At 45.4% G+C, this 18,539-nt stretch overlaps 2 protein-coding genes across 4 annotated transcripts; both read left to right on the forward strand.

Annotated features, from left to right (window-relative positions):
* Positions 1-225: 225 nt before the first annotated feature.
* Positions 226-9,252, forward strand: LOC309614114 (protein C1orf43 homolog). Of its 3 annotated transcripts, none has more exons than XM_082361959.1 (7): positions 226-530; positions 922-1,023; positions 4,897-5,014; positions 5,228-5,281; positions 5,945-6,111; positions 6,200-6,306; positions 8,303-8,439. In XM_082361959.1, the coding sequence occupies exons 1-6, from the start codon at positions 465-467 to the stop codon at positions 6,260-6,262; spliced, it is 570 nt and encodes a 189-aa protein (XP_082218085.1). In that variant the 5' UTR covers positions 226-464; the 3' UTR covers positions 6,263-6,306; positions 8,303-8,439. The 3 variants fall into 3 exon arrangements, with proteins under 3 accessions (XP_082218085.1, XP_082218084.1, XP_082218083.1); XM_082361957.1 differs by having other exon boundaries at positions 236-530; positions 6,200-6,258; positions 8,303-9,252; XM_082361958.1 differs by lacking the exon at positions 922-1,023 and having other exon boundaries at positions 234-530; positions 6,200-6,258; positions 8,303-9,252.
* Positions 9,253-9,498: 246 nt separating this feature from the next.
* CFAP141 (cilia and flagella associated protein 141) lies at positions 9,499-13,331 on the forward strand. The gene is made up of 4 exons (XM_082365527.1): positions 9,499-9,627; positions 9,965-10,005; positions 12,203-12,332; positions 12,887-13,331. The coding sequence occupies exons 1-4, from the start codon at positions 9,514-9,516 to the stop codon at positions 12,986-12,988; spliced, it is 387 nt and encodes a 128-aa protein (XP_082221653.1). The 5' UTR covers positions 9,499-9,513; the 3' UTR covers positions 12,989-13,331.
* The last annotated feature ends 5,208 nt before the right edge of the window (positions 13,332-18,539 follow it).

An 18,539-nucleotide genomic window follows, 5' to 3' on the forward strand; every position in this document is an offset into this window, starting at 1 on the left:
CGCGCCTTCCCCTCCCACTTGCCTTCCTGCGTCCCCCAACACGTGACGCGAAAAAGGACGCGCACGCAAGCGTGCGCGTGCCGCCTCGCCACGAGACACCTCATTCCGGCTCCGCGCGTCCGCCCCGCCTCCTCCGCAGCGGCCCCGCCTCCACCACGTGACGCGCGGATAGCCTCCGTTTCCTCTTACTGGCGTAGTTCCGCGTCTCCGCACTCGTCGGTCCCGGTTGTCATTGCGTGCCTGAGTCACGTGCTGAGGGGAAGCGGGAAGGCATCGTTCTTCTTTCCTAGCCCCCGCCCCCCCTGTCCGCCATGTTTTCAGGCCCGGTCAGCCTTGGTCTTTCCCCGTAAGGAAATGGCCGGGGCGCTTCAAGGAACCCAGGCGCCGTTGCCTCGGCGCAGCCCGGGCTGACGAGGCAGGGCAGCGGGGTAAACCGGAGCGGTTCTGCGCGGGGTGGGGAGGCCATGGCGTCCGGCAGTAACTGGCTGTCCGGCGTGAATGTCGTGCTGGTGATGGCCTACGGGAGCCTGGTGAGGAGATTCCCCCACCCCATTTCCTGCTGTCGCCTCTGACCCAGTAGAGACCCTCCTCTTGAGCAGTTCCCGGTCCTCATTCTCCACCCACTCACCTGCGCTTTTTCTGGGCTTTGACTCCTATCCCAGGAGTACCTGGGAGCATAAGTCACCGACCGCCCCGCCCCTGGCCGAGAACCCTCCCCCTAAACCCTAGGATTAAGACCCCCAAGCCTCTACGCTACAGGCTTATCTATGTCCACGCCATCGCTGACGGCCTTGCTTTGTCCCAACTTATACCCCGAAGCATTCGTGAGAGCCCGAATTGAGAGATTTGAAATGAAGGCATGCCTTTTTTTTGTCTAACTTTTTAATTCAAGGTTCTTTACTTTTCATATCTTTTGGACAGGTGTTTGTACTGCTATTTATTTTTGTGAAGAGGCAAATCATGCGCTTTGCAATGAAATCCCGAAGGGGACCTCATGTCCCTGTGGGACACAATGCCCCCAAGGTAGGTCCTTAAGGCATGAGATAGGCCTGGTTCTCCAGATCCATTAGGGCCCAGAATGAGATTTCCTTTGCCTTTAGAAATGACTTAATTCCCCTATTTCCTGGTCCAGTTACCCATGTGTATATTAGTATATTGAGCAATAGAGGTCATCTTGGGTCTTGGCTTACCTGCTCACTGCCGTGGCACAGCAAGTAGCTTATCCAGGGACTTCAGTTTCTGCATCTGCAGAATGAAGGACTTGGATGAAAATTCCCAACTCTGGTATGATGTTTCCCAGTTCAATTTAAACTACCCAGTGTTTTCTGTTTTGGGTTTTTTTTTTTTTTTGATTTAGGATGGGGTTAGAGTGGTTAGAATTAGCCCCAGATCAGTGAGAAGGGTTGCCATTGCGAAACTTTAGATTTATAAGGGCCCCATAAATCATCTAGTTCTATCATTCATGTTACCAACTGAAATCTAAGAAAAGGAAGCAGCTTACTGGAGGACATACAGGAAGTGAATAACCAAGCAGTCTCTGTCTGTACTTTCTCTTTAGGTAATTGCTTTCCTTTCCTTGGCTTTAAATGTCTACTGATGAAATTTTATTTCTATCCCATCCCTCCTTCCTGAGTTCCATCCTTGTGTATCCAATTGCCTACCTAACATTTCCAATTAGATGTCTGATAGGCATCTCAAACCTAACATGTCGTAATGCCCCACAGAACTCTTAATACCCCAACTGCCACCCCCATCCTGCTTCTTCCGCCTTACACTTCTGGGTAAATGTTGCCTGCTGTCCTTACCAACCTCCTTTTGTATGGCTCTCCCCTGATCACTGGGATCCAGCTACACTGGTTGAATTTCTTATCTTTATGTGTGCTGTCACTGTGGCCTAGAATGATCTACCTCTGGTTTTCACTTGGCTAGCTCATTTGATCTTTAGAACTTACCTCAAATACTATTTCCTACAAAGAGGAATGCTTATGACCCATTATAAAGTAGGTCTTCTTTGTTTCCAGATAGCATTTTACTACAAATATTCTTTTATGTTTATTTGTTTAATGCCTCTCTCTTCCCTAAGCTCTAAGAATGTATACACCATGCCAGTTATGTTCACTGTTGTAGAGCCAGGGCCTACACATAGTAATAATTCATTGTTGAGTGAAAAGCAGGTTGGTGGGAGGGCTAGAGCTAGGACACAATTCTGTCAACTCCTAGACCAATGTTCTTTCATTAACTAGTACTGTAATCCTCCTCTCATTGTTCTTTGCTGATATATTTCATGGAAAGCCTCAAAGAAGGTGTTGTGGCCTGAAACCTCAAAAGTGCTTCCACATTCTCCCAGTTCTCCAAATGCCAGCTGCCTCCCATAAGAAGGATATAGGGTTAGTTTCCAGTATGTCATGAGCTAATCAAACCTTTGACTATTTAGGACCCCCCAACCTCAGACTAGATGAGATCAAGATTCCTTTTGCTCTAAAAAGTTCTGGCTAAATTCTCATCCACTGCTGGTGGAAGTACAAATTAGTAAAAGTGCTTTGGAAAATATTGGGGTATTGTCTAGTAAGATTGCAAATGTCCCTAATCCATAGCCCAGCAATTCCACTCCTACCATAGAGAAATTAATTTTTGTTCATGTGTACCAGAAAACATGTACAAGAATACTCACAGCGTTGTTTCTAATATTTTTTTTTAGAAAAACTGTTACTCTAAATGTCCATTTGAGAATGGAAATATAATAATGTAATAGTATTCTGGAATACTATAAGGAATGAAAATAAACTGAAGATGAGTATATGAACACAAGTGAATCTCCAAAATACTTTTGAATGGAAAAAGTAAATCACAAATATGAATGAATCTCAAAAACATGCCAGGTGAAAAAAATGCCAGAAAGCCATTCACAAAAGAATATGTACCGTATGATTCCATTCCATTTGTATGGAATTCTGGAACAGGAAGGACTATATTGATAGCATATCAGTGTTCCCTGGGGCATGAAAGGGGAGGTTGCCTGCAAAGGGGGATGAAGAACGTTTTGGGGTGATGAAAGTGTTCTGTATCTTTTTTTTTTTTAATAAATTTATTTATTTATTTATTTATTTATTTATTTATTTATTTATTTTTGGCTGCATTGGGTCTTTGTTGCGTTGCGCGGGCTTCTCATTGCAGTGGCTTCTCGTTGCAGAGCACGAGCTCTAGGCGCGTGGGCTTCAGTAGTTGTGGCACGTGGGCTCAGTAGTTGTGGTCCGCGGGCTCTAAAGCACAGGCTCAGTAGTTGTGGTGCACGGGCTTAGTTGCTCCGCGGCATGTGGGATCTTCCCGGACCAGGGCTCGAACCCACGTCCCCTGCATTGGCAGGTGGATTCTTAACCACTGCACCACCAGGGAAGTCCAGTGTTCTGTATCTTGATTGGGATGGTGGTTGAATGGATGTATTCATTTGTCAAAATACGTCAAACTACACACTTAAAATGGATGTATTTTATTGCGTGTAAATTAAACCTCAGTAAAGTTTATTTAAAACTTTAAGGGGCTTCCCTGGTGGCGCAGTGGTTAGGAATCCGCCTGCCAATGCAGGGGACACGGGTTCGTGCCTTGGTCCAGGAAGATCCCACATGCCGTGGAGCGGCTAGGCCCGTGAGCCACAACTACTGAGCCTGCGCGTCTGGAGCCTGTGCTCCGCAACAAGAGAGGCCGCGACAGTGAGAGGCCCACGCACCACGATGAAGACGATGAAGAGTGGCCCCCACTCGCCGCAACTGGAGAAAGCCCTTGCACAGAAACGAAGACCCAACACAGCCAAAAATAAATAAATTTAAAAAAACAAACAAAAAAAACCTTTAAAAGATAGGTTGCAGAGCAATTCAAAAAGTATTTTTCAAAAAAATATATATATTTTTTTTTTTCCATTTGTATAAGGTTCAAAACCAGGCAAAGCTAAACATCTTCCTCAGGGTGATGTGATAAAACAGCAAAGAAAAATAAAACTTGAGAAGTTAAGGTTGGAGGTTGCATTCAATCGGGTGGACACACAAGGCTTCCAAGTCATTGGTCATATTCCAGTTCATAAATTGGATAAGTGCATAGAGGTGTGCATCTTAATGAATTTTGTAATCAAGATGTATATATATGTCAAATGTATTCTACGAATGACATATTTCACAATAGAAGTTCCTAAATGTCACAAAATACTTGCTGGGACACTGGCAACCCTCATAAGACAGATGAATATGAAACTGTTAACAGTGGTTGCTCTGGGTAAGTGGGGGTGACACCTTTCGTATCTTTTTGAATTACCTACTTAAAAAATTAAATGCGCTCTAGAAGAAAGCCTCTAGAAATCCTGTGGTCCACCAGGTAGGGATAATTCCCAGACTGCTAAACCACATACAGATCTTCTTACAGGTTTTTAGAGTAGATTATGACCTCCAGTTGATGTCCATTTTTTCCCAGCTCAGGAAATTCTTTATGACACCTAACCAAGATTCTTCTAAATCCTGTCAAGGGAACTTCCCTGGTAGTCCAGTGGTTGAGACTGTGCTTCCACTGCAGAGGGTGCGGGTTTGATCTCTGGTGGGGGAACTAAGATCCCGCATGCCACTCAGCGCCCCCCAAAATTTCAGTTGAAAATCAGAAATAATGGTGTAGAGCTTGAAGGAATTCTGGCAGGTTAAAAGCTCTAGCTTAGAGATATGCAGTTTGGAGAGGTTCCTAGCGAACCCAACCCCATTCTTTATTAAATTCTTGAGTCTTATCTGGCAATTTCATTAGCCAAATGAGCATTTTCTCTGCTTCTGTTGTCTTAGTTGTTCACCTGCTCTGCCCCATTTCCAGACTGATGGGAAGCAAAGTACAGGCTAAGTGACTGTATTCTTTTCTCCACATGAACAGGACTTAAAAGAGGAGATTGATATCCGACTGTCCAGGGTTCAGGATATCAGATATGAACCTCAGCTCCTTGCAGATGATGACGCAAGACTGCTACAGCTGGAAACCCAGGGAAATCAAAGTATGCGGCATGATCTTGGAGGATACTTCAGTGAGGGGTCTCACAAACTCAGAATTCCTTTGTTCTCAGAGTTATAAACATAGCTGCTGGCAGACTCAGCAGCTGTGGTTCCTTGTTACTGGGTATATGTCAGATGTGGGAGGCACAATAAGCTTGCTAGAGTTTGGAGAATCTTTTGAGGGTTATGCCTGAGACCAGTCTCTTTCTTAACAGATTGCTACAACTATCTATACAGGATGAAAGCTCTGGATGCCATCCGTGCCTCTGGTAAGGGCTGCTCAACAGCCGTTCCGGATCCTGAAAGCTCACCTGGGGAAGAGAGGGAGGAACCCACTTTATGTGTTAGAATTTGTCCTTTCTGCACATCTCCGGCTGGTAGGAATTTCCTAGTTTTGAGAGTACTGGGTTACTATTTTACCTAAGGAAATGATGTATGTAAGTTATTTTTCTCCAAAGAGTCTGGATTTGTTTTGTTCTTTCTAGACCTTTAGTTTCATGAACTAGATGGTGGTAATTTGCTTGTTTTCCCACAAAAGACAGGCAGCATCTGCTTTTTCACCAAGCCTATTTAGATGGTTCTTGAATTTTTTTCTATATGACCATTGTCAGAAATGCTCTTGAATTTTTTTCCATTTTTTTCATATGACCATTGTCAAAAATGCTCTATCTCTACCAAAACATATATATTTTAAACTATGGGTAAATAGGGTAAATAGGAAAATGACACTATTGTGTGTCGTTGGTATAGTTTAACAGTTGTATTGCCACCACCATATGACCACTCAGACACAGCTCTATATCTCTGGTCTTCTGAATTCTCTTAGAATTTCCCCCCAACTCACTCATTGGACCTATTTGTAAGTTTGGGAAATTAATTAGAAAGACTAAACAAATGGGAAAGGGGGTATCATTGTTCTATTATCTCCATAGAGATCCCATTTCATGCTGAAGGCCGGCATCCCCGTTCCTTAATGGGCAAGAATTTCCGCTCCTACCTGCTAGATCTTCGAAACACTAGTACTCCTTTCAAGGGTGTGCGCAAGGCCCTCATTGATACCCTGCTGGATGGCTATGAGACAGCCCGCTATGGGACAGGGGTAAGCCAGATGGCCACTCTTTTCCTTCAGGGAACTAAAGGGATGCCCCAGACTGAGAGATTCTCATTCTCCCTTCCTCTTTCTTCAGGTCTTTGGCCAGAGTGAGTACCTGCGCTATCAGGAGGCCCTGAGTGAGCTGGCCACAGTGTGAGTTTGGAGGGGAACATGTCAAAGGGAGCTGGTTAGAGAATACAGGTAGTGCTGGACTGTTCCCACAGTGAGATGACCTTCAAAAGCACTGTGAACAAAATCTATGATAACATAAGAGTTGTCAGGTCCTAGACTGTTAGAGCTGCTGCTTGCTCACATTGGAAAGCAAATGCTGCTCTACAAGCTAATAAGGGAAGTTTCTCCTATTGTGCATCTCTTTTTCTCCTTGTTTTTGTTTTTTGTCCAACTCAGTAAAATGTCAGAATTGGTATAACCTATTACACCAATAAATGGAATAAAGTAAAGTTTTTCAGCACACAAAGATGCCTTCTTTTCAGGGCCCCAGTGTCATCCTTTTGTGCCTTGGTTCGATAAAAGAATTAAATGCCAACCATTTTTATTACCACTTAAAGTATTAGTAACCCTATCTGAAACAAAAGGTATCACTAAAGAATCAGCTGCTGAGGGCTTGTGTTATAGAAGAGACATCATGATTTTTCTCTGGGAACTTTTTTTTTTTCCATTTATGTTATGACCACATCACAATTCCTCTTTTTTTTTTTATGTTATGTATTTTATTTATTTATTATCTTTTTTGGCTGTGTTGGGTCTTCGTTTCAGTGCACGGGCTTCTCACTGCAGTGTCTTCTCTTGTTGCGGAGCACGGGCCCTAGAGCATGCGGGCTTCAGTAGTTGTGGCTCGCAGGCTCTGGAGTACAGGCTCAGTAGTTGTGGCACACTGGCTTAGTTGCTCCACGGCATGAGGGGTCTTCTCAGACCAGGGATCGAACTCGTGTCCTCTGCATTGGCAGGCAGATTCTCAATCACTGCACCACCAGGGAAGTCCCTCGCTGGGAACATTGTAAATACATACTAACAAACCTTCATTATGTTGTTTATGCATACGTGTAACTGAAAGAGTAAAGCGGGAAAGCCAGTCTAGAATAAAAAGTTAGTTACCAGCCATGAAAAGAATACATCTGTTTTCTGCTGTGTTGACTATGGCTCTTTCTCAAAAGATAAGGGGTATGTCTGTCCTGTCCTCTCTATTCTTAAAAATAAACTACCTTGTTCTAAAGACAAAAGGTCCTAGTAAAAACTACTTAGAAAACTAATGAAAATGAACATGTGGAAAGGATGGAAAAGAGCATTTGGTCTAGAAGTCAGGCAGGAGGCCTGTTCAAAATTCAGTTTCTTTGAAAGACAAATACTGTATGATTCCACTTATGTGAGGTATCTGGAGTAATCATATTCATAGAGACAGAAAGTAGAGTGGTGGTTGCCAGGGGCTAGAGGAAAGGGAGAATAGGGAGTTGTTTAATAGGCAGAGAGTTTGTTTTACAAGATGGAAAGAATTCTGGAGGTTGGTTGCACAACAATGTGAATGTACTTAACACTGCTGAACTGTAAACATTTAAAAATGGTTAAGATGGTAGATTTTATGTGTATTTTACCACAGTTTAAAAAAAATTGTCTCTTTGATCTCTAGTTTCTAGAAAGTTTCTGAAATCTGACAAACTTAGGTTTGAATCCCAGCTCTCTGTCACTTACTAGCTTTGTGACCTCAGGCAACTTACTGGATGGACCCTTGGTTTCCTAACCTGCAAAAGAGGATGATACCACCCTATAGGAATAGTGGGATGTTAGTAAATTACATGTTGGTAAAGCACCAGGTTTAATGTCCTAATAAGTACTTAGTAGTTAACTTCAATATTATTTTTTGTTATTCAGTTGTTTCAAGGGACTGGGAGTATATTAATGGCATGCACACATTAGGTGAATCAGCAGAATTAAAAGTTTGCTTTAAGCACAGTGAAATGAAGAAGAGGTTGAGTCAGAGGCAGGGACTCAGTGGGAAAATTGGTTTCTCTGCTATTTCTAAGCTACCAGATGAGATTTTAGTAACTATAGTAACTAGTTTATAAGGTAGGACAGAGACCATTTGTGGCTACAGCTGCATTTATAGGATGGATAAGCCTTGAATTGTTTTCTTCCATTAGTCCTCATTCTGTCCATGACCTGCCCTCTTTGTATTCTTCAGGGTCAAAGCCCGAAGTGGGAGCTCTCAGCGACAACATCAGTCAGCAGCCAAAGACCTAACCCAGTCTCCTGAAGTCTCCCCAACAACCATCCAGGTGACATACCTCCCCTCCAGTCAGAAGAGTAAACGTGCCAAGCACTTCCTCGAATTGAAGAGCTTTAAGGACAACTATAACACACTGGAGAGTACTCTGTGATGGAGCTGAAGAACCGTCACTGTTGATGGAGCCAGACAGACCGCAGTGTGCCTGCCGGGCAGCCCTCGGGTCATCTGGCTCAGCAGCCCAGACTGGATCAGCTGAAGCGCTGGTTGTGTTCAGAGCTCTTAGAGTTCATGCCTAGAGGATCATTCTGCCACCCTCTCTTACGACCAGTTGCAGAACATGAGTTAAGACTTTATTTTCCCTTGGTAGCACTTTTCTCTGGAGTTGAATTCAGATGTTTTTCTTAATATTTCTGTTAAAGCTTCTTTAAAAATCCTCACTTGGTTTTAATCATGGTTCATCTGTCCTTTTCCAGACTATAAATAATCCCAAGGGTGACAGTTGGGATGACGGGGCTTGGTGTCTTGTCTTCTGTATCTATCCCTTCGAACACAGTTGTATGGGAACCACTTGGGTTTGAGACATCTAAGAGTTCATTGGTGGGAAAGGTATACAGGAACTGGTGGGGAGATTGGGTGAGGCCATGAGTGGTATGTGGAACAACTTACCCTGGTGCTCCACTTAAACCAGGATGTGTTGAAACTTTAACACAACTTCCCTGGCGTGCAAGGATCTGCCTTCTACTTTCATTCCATAGTGTCATGAATAAATTGAAAAGGGAATGTTTTGACACCTGACATAATCTCATCCCTCCTCATGTGTGGGGTAGTGTGAAGGAATGGTCAGACCAATATATTGGTCTGACTTTATATAAACTATTTAATAAAATGAACAATTAAAAACTAAAGCATATGATTCATTCCTTTATAGTTGTCTTTTAATAAAACAGGCATGTGATATGCTCTCTGGACCTAGAACCATACAGATACTCCTTGGGACCACAAAAGAAGAAATCCTGAAATGTGAGCGTGGTCCTTGCTCATAGAATTGCCTGTGTCACTAATAGAAGGCTGGAGAACCAGGATTCCCTTCAGGTCTCCAGGGCAACAGGCCAGGTGACCAATCAACTCCTAGGCCTAGGCTCATTGTTGGAGGTGTAAATGTTGCTATGACTACTGAAACCTTGGTGACTGAAAACAAAGTTGAGCCTGCTCAGTCTCCTAAGACTACATCAAGCAAGTTTGAAGACATGTCTGTGGAAAGGATGGTAAAAGTAGAAGAGGTATGCAGAGTTGGAAAAGGGGCTGGGTTGGATGTGTTTCCCTGGATAAGGTTTCCAGATCAATTTACCAGAAATGGACAGATGTAACAGAAGGGTAGTAGCAGGAGTGGGAGATTATGTCTGGCACATAGTAGGTATTCAGATATTTGTTGCATACTAACCGCTGCATGTTACCTTTGGTCCATTCTGAAAGGAGTAGGACTTTCTCCCCACCTCCCCTAGGAAATTGGCTACTCCCTGTCTCTAAAGAAAAGGTCTATGTGTCTCCCACTATGATAGGGTACTGAGTGAGGTACTGGAGATCAAGGCAGATCAACAGAACTCCCTTTTCTTGCAGAGTTTTCAAAGGGCCCTGGGACTTAAGAAGATGGTGGACAGGTAATCTCTGCTTCTATCCCTTCCCTTAGCCTTCAGATTGACCTTTTCACCCTCCTGTCCTCCTTAAGCCACTTCTGAGATCTCCATCTTGTTAGGGGCTCCTCAAGAATGCAAACAGGTATGGGAGGGGCAGGAAGCACCCCTTGTTCTCACAAGCAGAGATCAGCCTCCTAGTGCCCACTCGGTTAGGCTACATAGGCAATGGTTTCTATTCTCCCTTGCTTCCCATCCTCTGAAGGAAAATTGGAGCAAGTTTTCGTTGTTTTCTTTTTTAACTTTTTAAGGAAAATTCAAGTATTTGTTGCCCAGCATCGCACTAACCATGTGGTAGGTATGCAGTAGGTATGTATTGAATGAATGAATGAGAAAACTCAAAAGATTAGGCTGTATATCTCCATCACCTGGGGAGCTTTTTTAAAAAACACAGGTCTTAACCCAGAAGATTCTAAAATGGTCTGGGATTAGATAGGATAAGCCTGTTTTTTAAGGTTTCATAGGTTATACCCAGAGGTAGCAAGGATGTGAGGTAACAAGAATGCATATAGTTTTAGTGGGAATCAAGATTGATGCAGCCTTTTTTCTTTTAATTTTATTTGTTTATTTTTGGCTGCATTGGGTCTTCGTTGCTGTGCACAGGCTTTCTCTAGTTGCGGTGAGTGGGGGCTACTCTTCATTGCAGTGCGTGGGCTTCTCATTGTGGTGGCTTCTCTTGTTGCGGTGCATGGGCTCTAGGCACACAGGCTTCAGTACCTGTGGCATACAGGCTCAGTAGTTGTGGCTCACGGGCTCTAGAGCGCAGGCCCAGTAGTTGTGGTACACTGGCTTAGTTGCTCCACGGCATGTGGGATCTTCCCGGATCAGGGCTCGAACCCGTGTCCGCTGCATTGGCAGGCAGATTCTTATCACTGTGCCACCAGGGAAGTCCCTGATGCAGCCTTTTTTATGAAGCCTTTTTTATGAAATCTATCAAAATTTTCAATTCACATATCCTTTGAACTGGCAACTCTACTTCTAGGAATTTACACAGATATACCTGCAAAAGCACTAGAATGTACACACACGAGTATTCATGACAGCATTGTTTATAAAAATAAAAAAGCTAGAAACAACGTGTAGCTGGTTAAATTATGATACAGAAATACTAGGCAGCCTTTAAACAGAACAAAGCAAATCTCTATGTGCTGATATGAAAAGTCCAAATTGTTAAGTAATACTGCTTATGTAAACATATGATTTCATGTTAAAAAAAATTAAGGGACTTCCCTGGTGGCGCAGTGGTTACTAATCTGCCTGCCAGTGTGGGGGACATGGGTTCGAGCCCTGGTCCGGGAAGATCCCACATGCCGTGGAGCAACTAAGCCCGTGCACCACAACTACTGAGCCTGCGCTCTAGAGCCCGCAAGCCACAACTACTGAAGCCCGCGCACCTAGAGCCCGTGCTCCACAACAAGAGAAGCGACCACAATGAGAAGCTTGCGCACCACAACGAAGAGTAGCCCCCGCTCGCCGCAACTAGAGAAAGCCCGCACACAGCAATGAAGACCCAAGGCAGCCAAAAAATAAAATAAATAATAAAAATTTAAAAAAAAAATTAAAAGATAACACTTGCTGATATAGAAAAGTTTTCTGTAAGGATACACAAGAAACTGATAACTTTGTTGAGAAGGACTGGGGCAGAAGAATGAAGCTTTCACTTTTCGTTTAATATATATTTCTGTATCAATTTAATTTTTCAGCCATCTGTAAAAAATACTTGATTTTTTAAAAAAATGTCAACAGGATTATCTGAACAGAGGGTGTGTGTGTGTGAGACATACATATATTCCTCTTATATATTAGAAAACCTTAATTCAGACCTAGCCAGGACTGAGTATCACTGGTATGATGGAAGGAATTAATCCTTAGATTGGATTTGATACCCAGGTCTGCCATTAAGTGACCTTGGGCAACTCACCTGAACTTTAAAGTTTCCTTGTCTGTATAATGCAAAAATTAATATCTATGACACATGGTTATTTTGATGATTGAGTGACATAATATACTAAGTTCTAAGTCAGTTCTAGTTATCCTTTCAAGGAGTTTGCAGTCTTCTCACGATGGCACAGAAGTTCTGGTGAAGAAGCAGCCTCACTGATGGCGTTTTTGTCTCCACTCCCGACTCTAACCCATTCAACCCCTACCTTTCTGCCTGGGACAGGTGGCAAAATTCACACACTCACTGTCTGTGGCAGATGACATTAAACCAGAGGAGAAACCCATATGCCATCCTAAGGATGCAGGACACTATGGTGCAGGAGTTGGCACTGGCCAACAAGCAATTACTGATGGTGAGTTCTAGCAAGGGTGACCTGAAGTTTCATCCCCTACTGCCCTGTGCCTTTGCCCACTGGGATTCCCAAGCTCTTAGTCTCTGCCGTTATACCAGAGCAGCAACTCTTTAACTGTAAAACCAAAGCTCCTTTTCATTGATTCTTTGCATCCAGCTGCAGAGTCCCAAACTTCAGTCTAGTCTTTGCTCCTCTCGCCTTGGTAAGACTGCTTCTTAGTGCCTAACACCTGCCTCTTGGAACCTCTCTCTCTCCCTGGAGTCCCCAGTTGCTGTCATGTCACCATCTTTGTATCCAAGGTGCCTAGAAAAGTTTCTGGTTCATGGTATGTTCTCAGCAAATATTTGCTGAACATTGGAGCTTCACCCACGGGGAAAAAAAATCGGTAGGCTTCCACTCCAGTGGTTCAGCCTCTATGCTACTGCCTAGCTTATGTCACAGCTAAGTCCAGATCCAAGAGAACACAGGTGATGGGAAAGAAACCAGGGAGAAAGAATGAGAAAGATGGGTAAACAGAGGGCAAACATGACACTCTATTCTCCCCTCCCCACCAGGTCTGTCAAGCTGCCCTGCACCAGCTGTTTGAAAAGGAGCATCGGCAGTACCAACAGGAACTAAATCAGATGGGCAAAGCTTTTTATGTGGAGAGACTCTAATGGCATTTGAAACATTGTCCTTCCATTCTCACCATACCTGCTAACCTAGATTTCTTGAGCCCCACCACCTTCAACTTCCTTCCCAAAACTCACCTGGATCTAGTTATGTGCCCAGGACTCCAGGCAGTGCTCCAACTCTCACCTCTCGGGCCCCTGTCAACCCCCTGGTGCTATAGGGGAAACAATCTATGAAACAATGGTAAAAACAAGAGTGACGCCTTGTGGTCAGAGTGACATATGCAGTGTTGATGTAAGTGGGGGGAGGGGAGGTGGATAGAGGCACAATGTGAGAAGCGAATCCTGATTTGGTTTAACAAATAAAGCTAGTTCTTAAAGGTTCAAACCTGGACTAGTGGCTCATTCTTTCAGCCCTAAATCTTGATCTGTTTCAAAAGTGCTTATTCACAGCTGCCATAATCTTAATAGAGCTTTCTGGATTTTGCTCACCACCTCTCTGATCTCACTTCCACTGATCTTCTGTATACTTGGACAAATAGTTCTGAATATGGCTATTAATCCACAGGCACTATGGTGCTTGATGTCAGGAGGCCTGGATTTTAGGCTCTGACTTGGCCAGTTATTGTGAGACCTTGGACAAGTCTCTGTCCTCTGGATTTCCGCCTGAATTCCCACCTCGGCAAAATAACAGGGTTCCAGACTCAAATGCCTTCAGGAGTCTGGCAGTTATAAGGGAATAAGGGATGGTGGGATTTATGGGGGACTGGAAAGAGCATGTGAAATCTAAATGCATTCAAAATTCTGAAAAGTACTGATTAATCATTTGCATCTATAGGCCATAGAGAACCTTACTTATAAAGATCCGCTTTACATACAAATGACATCTCAAGCCAGAGAGACTCCCACTCTGCAGCCAGTAACAGGTGCAGGAACACGCCATCACTCTCTGATGCAATTGCCGTCATACATACTTTTCCCTGTTCCCTCACCTTGCCATCTGCATGCTCACTGGTTACTCATCCTTTCCACACTGATGGTTTCCTGCCCTCAACTCCATGTGGCTCTGTCTGCACTGCAAAACTCGCACCTTTTCTTTCCCCCCTCCCACAAGTCTGCCTCTGTCCTTCAATATGCATTTTTCATCTTAGCTCGGAGCTTCTCCTTCCTCCTTTCCCTACACACCCCGCTGATGCGGAGCACAGAGAAGCAGCAAGGTATAAAGAGAAGAGCACACGCTATGGAGTCAGGTGTGCGTTCGAAGTCTGGCTTCACCTCTTAATTGTGTCACCATGTGTAAGTTACTTCTCTGAGCCTCAATTTTCTCTTCTGAAAGTGGGGATAATACCCATCTCAGAGGAACATTATGAGGATTAAATAAGATTATGTAGACAGCAAGCCCAGCGCTTGGCACGCAGTAGGTATCCTCCTTCTTCCCTCTTAGGAGATTTCCCTGTGACCAAGCCCTTCACAGGTCCCCTACTGGCCCCCTGGCCAGACCCCTTATGCAGCTCAAATGTCATTCTCCATCCCAGGCCTGTCTTTCTGTCCTATATATCCATTCATCCTCCAGTCCCCATCAGCCCTGCTTCCCAAGCCGTCTTATCTTTAGTCAATAACTACTCAAGTGTTGTGACACCAAACAAGACACGGAGCTCACAGGCTGGTCGGGGAGGCAGGCGTTGACCAAGTCATGACAGGTATGATGAGAGTTTTATAGGAGAAAAACCACACACGTGTCCTGGGTTTGACCCGCAAACCTGGCTGAGTCTCCCATTCCTTCTGCCTGTTCCCCTGCCTTCTATTCCCTGCAGGTCCACCTCGCCTTCACTTCTTTCATCTTCCCTTGTATCTATCTCCCAGCCGCCCCCCACCTCTTATATATGGCAGCATAGCCTGGCGTTACGAGAACAGGCTTCCACATGACAGAGCTGGGTTTGAATTCTGGCTGTCACTTACTGCCTGTGTGGCCTTGAGCACGTAACTTTAACTTTCTGGGTCACAGGGGTTTTTTTATATGTAAAATGGAGATAACGCCTACCTCACTGGATTACTGTGGAGATTAAATAAAGCACTTAGCAGAGAAGTGGCATATAATATCCAATAAATGCTAAGTCATAATGATGTTTTCCTGCCCTGTGATAGTCTTTCTCTTTTTATTTCCTCTCCATTACCTGGCTGCCCCCCCACCTCCCACCACACTCTCTCATCAACCCCTTTTATTCCTCTTTCCTCTGTTCATTTGGGCCCACAGAATGCCCTGCCCCCTGTGCCTTGATCCCTGACCTTGGCCTCTCTCCCCAGGGCTTGTCAGTGCCAGGCTGGCTCCAGTATTGGCAGTCCGGCCCCCTACGGAGCCCATCTCCTCTGATCCTCTCTGCCTACTCTGTCCGCTCTCATCACATCAACTGAGTAGTTCACCCCATCATACCCATCCAGCCCCTTTTCCCTCTGTGGCTGGTGCCTTACCCAGCTCCTCAGGCTCAGAAGGACTCAGTCTTGCTTGAAATGACTACACAGAAGTTACTTCCAGGAGAGCTAGAAAGCTTTCATCAAAGGCAATCTGAGATTTCGGCCTGGATGTGCCGTCCTGTCAGTCTCCTTCTAAGAAAGCTGCTCCTCCCCTACATCGATGTTTCCTGTCTCTGCCTCTGTTCCCCCAGTGCCCCAAACACTAAAGTCCTTTCAGTTCCTGCTAGTCCCTTTCCCAGCCTCTCTCCCTCCAGCCTGTGGTTCTCCAGGACAATCAAGATTCCCAGAGAAGGGAACTAGAACTTGGGGGAGGGGGTGTTAAGGATAAAAAGGAAGGTCAAGAAAGTAAAAATTACACACAGATTGAAACCCGTAAGACAACACCACAGGTGCCTACCTCGGAGCTTGTATGCCCATTTGTTAGTCTTCCCCTGGAAGGCAAGAGCCACACAATAGGAATTGACTGGGGCTTGGGACAAGCTATCGATCTAGATCAAGGGCACTGTCGAGTTGGCATATGTGTTTGTGTGTGCGTGTGTTGAGGGGGTGTGGAGGTGTCCGGCCTAATGGGAACAAGGACACATGGAACAGGCCTGGGGGCTGAAGCAGAGCATCCTCCTCCCACCCCACACTTCCACCCAAGCCCCCCACCCCACCAGTGTAGCTATAACTCGGGCTCCTTTCTGCCACAGTAGAGAGAAGAATCTGCCTGCCACATGACATTCAACAGACCTGATTCTCTTCAGAAGAAAAATCTCCCAGAAAAGCAGGCACCAGGCTGGATCCCTGTGAGGGAAGACCATGAGAGAAGCCGGCCCAGGAGCTTGCGTTTTAAAAAGCCCCAGAAGAGGAGGAGAGTCCCAAGGAATGCAGGCTGTTTCCTGGCAGAGGGGGTTTCCTCCCTCCCTTTGATCTCCTAAAGTCTTACTTCTAATTCCGCCAGGCAGGAGAGACCATACGTCTTCTCTGGAGCCCAGGCTGAAGCCTGCTAGTGAGACAGGTCACTCTTCTCTTCTGGACACCCAACGGTGACTTTAAGGAGGATGCCTGGAGGACATGGGGAGAAGGTGAGAAGGGACAAGATGGTGGGAAGAAGCAGCCAAGCCTTCTGGAAGTTTCCCATGGCTACTAATCTGTCGTACTTAAGAGCAGGAGGGTTCCAGGAAGGTGTCCGCTGAAAGGCCTTCAGCAGCCTTGTGTGGGTGTTGGAAAGGGAAAGCAGGTTGTGCAAGTCCCCACCCCCACTCTGGCAAAGCCTTGGGGCAAAGGAGGGGAGTTGAGAACAGGTGGCAAGGTTGATGAGGAGCTGCTGACACTGCTGATCCTCTGGGCACTGGGGCCGTGACATGTTGGGGAGAAGCTCCGTGTTGGAGCTTTGGGGAAGGATAGGTGCCCAGATGTGGAGCCCTGCCAGATATTCTTCCTGGTTTAGGCCAACGTGATCCAGCGAAGGCCAGGCACTAGTAGGAGAGGAGCCGAGTCAGGGATGGCACGAAGAGAAGATGACTAAGAGCTGGCTGCCTTGGGAGGCAAAGAGCAAGGGTCAGTGCCCCTCCCCAAGGAGATGGCTCTCCATCTAGCCATGCTTGGTGCCTGGTGTCTCTGCTCTGTCCTTTGTTTGCAGTGGGGAGGAAAGCAGAGGACCACCAAAACTCTCCTGCCTGCTTCTGTGTGATATGTTTGATATTGGGTTGTTTAATTAGGAACCAACTAAATGTCAAACATATTCTTACAGCAGTAGGCAATTTGGCATCACACTCTTTCCTACCTCAACCTCTGGGGCTCTGGGGCTCCTGTCTGTTTTACTGAACCTCTTCTCTCCAGGACCCCTTTGGAAGACCAGTCGCTGCAACCTATGTGGATCTCAGTCTTGAACAGGAGGGCTAGTGAGGGAGCAGGAGAGAGCTGAAGTCTGAATATCAAATCTTCCTATACCTTTCCCTTATACTAGAAGGGATATGGCTCTGATCTTCTCCTGTCCTTGTATTTTTCTCCTCCTTATTCAATCCCCCCACCTTATTATCCACTGCTTCCTGTCCCTGGGACTCTCTCATTCCGTTCCCTAAGTGCAACAGTAGGGGTCTTTGGTTTTTCTGCTTTCCTTCAAGAGTCAGCTGATGGTCCATCTGCGTATCTACCTCTATTGACTGGAAGCTCTCCTGAGTGGACTCCAGTTTTGCCCTCTACGCTGGTGGGTGTTTCAGTCACCCCATTGTTGGGGCCTAGTATTAATACTACCCATCTATCCTTGACGTAATGACTAATTAGAGCCATTTATATTCTTCCATGTTAGCTCTGGTCACCTTGAACAGTGCCCACCTCACCCTGGCATATTGTCAGATTGTACGGTGCCAGTGTCTGGGATTAACTGCCACCTGTCAGTAGCAAGGCTCCAAGTGGAATGAACATGGCCTGGAACTAAGCCAAGGGGAATAGAGTGGGTAATGATGATGATTATGATGATGAGTGGGGGGAGTTAAGAAGGGAGCAGAGGGTGAGGAGAAGAGTAGAGAGCAACACAGACCTTGGTCTGTGTTGCTATAAAAGTTCTATTTAAAGACCACTATGCGGAAAGGGAGAAATGGAGAACATTACCCTATCTGGATTACTGTGACCATCCCCCTCTTTTCTCCCCCGGCCCCACCCGCTTGAAGCTCTGGGATGGCCTTCTAGATCCCAACCTTACCCTCTTACTCCATCCCTGTGGCTCTTAAGGGGGGAGGAATGATGTCTCCCTGCCAATTAGAGACTCTCAAAATAGCACAGTAATTTGATCTGGGGATCTGGGGGAATTGTCAAGGATGAGTGGCCTCCCCTCTTCACTGTTGCTCAAGCTCCCTGAATACCAGGAATCAAAAGGTAAAACTCAACCAGTGGAATTTGATTAGCATCCAGCACAGTCTGGGTGAGAGTAAGGGGGAAGCTGAAGGGCAACTAGGAGCCTCTGGGTGAAAACTACCATTCTAGAATTGCCAAAGTACCCTTCTCTATTTCAATGTCCTCCCCCTCCCCCTCCCTTCTCTTTTAAAACACCCATAGAGCTGCCCAGAGTGAGTGGAAAGTTTCAGGGTCAGGGAGAACCTTTCCCCTCCCCCCACTTTCCATTGTCTAAAATCAGCCTCAG

This window comes from Balaenoptera borealis (assembly GCF_965194805.1).
Source record: "Balaenoptera borealis genome assembly, chromosome: 1".
NCBI lineage: Eukaryota > Metazoa > Chordata > Mammalia > Artiodactyla > Balaenopteridae > Balaenoptera > Balaenoptera borealis.

Excerpts from the sequence above, each read along its gene's own strand:
- LOC309614114 (XM_082361957.1), top strand. The coding sequence starts at position 465 with ATGGCGTCCGGCAGTAACTGGCTGTCCGGCGTGAATGTCGTGCTGGTG. Across the intron at positions 1,024-4,896 it reads TGGGACACAATGCCCCCAAG|GACTTAAAAGAGGAGATTGA; the intron begins GTAGGTCCTTAA and ends CCACATGAACAG. Across the intron at positions 6,259-8,302 it reads CTGAGTGAGCTGGCCACAGT|GGTCAAAGCCCGAAGTGGGA; the intron begins GTGAGTTTGGAG and ends TGTATTCTTCAG.
- CFAP141 (XM_082365527.1), top strand. The coding sequence starts at position 9,514 with ATGACTACTGAAACCTTGGTGACTGAAAACAAAGTTGAGCCTGCTCAG. Across the intron at positions 9,628-9,964 it reads GGATGGTAAAAGTAGAAGAG|AGTTTTCAAAGGGCCCTGGG; the intron begins GTATGCAGAGTT and ends CTTTTCTTGCAG. Across the intron at positions 12,333-12,886 it reads CCAACAAGCAATTACTGATG|GTCTGTCAAGCTGCCCTGCA; the intron begins GTGAGTTCTAGC and ends CCTCCCCACCAG.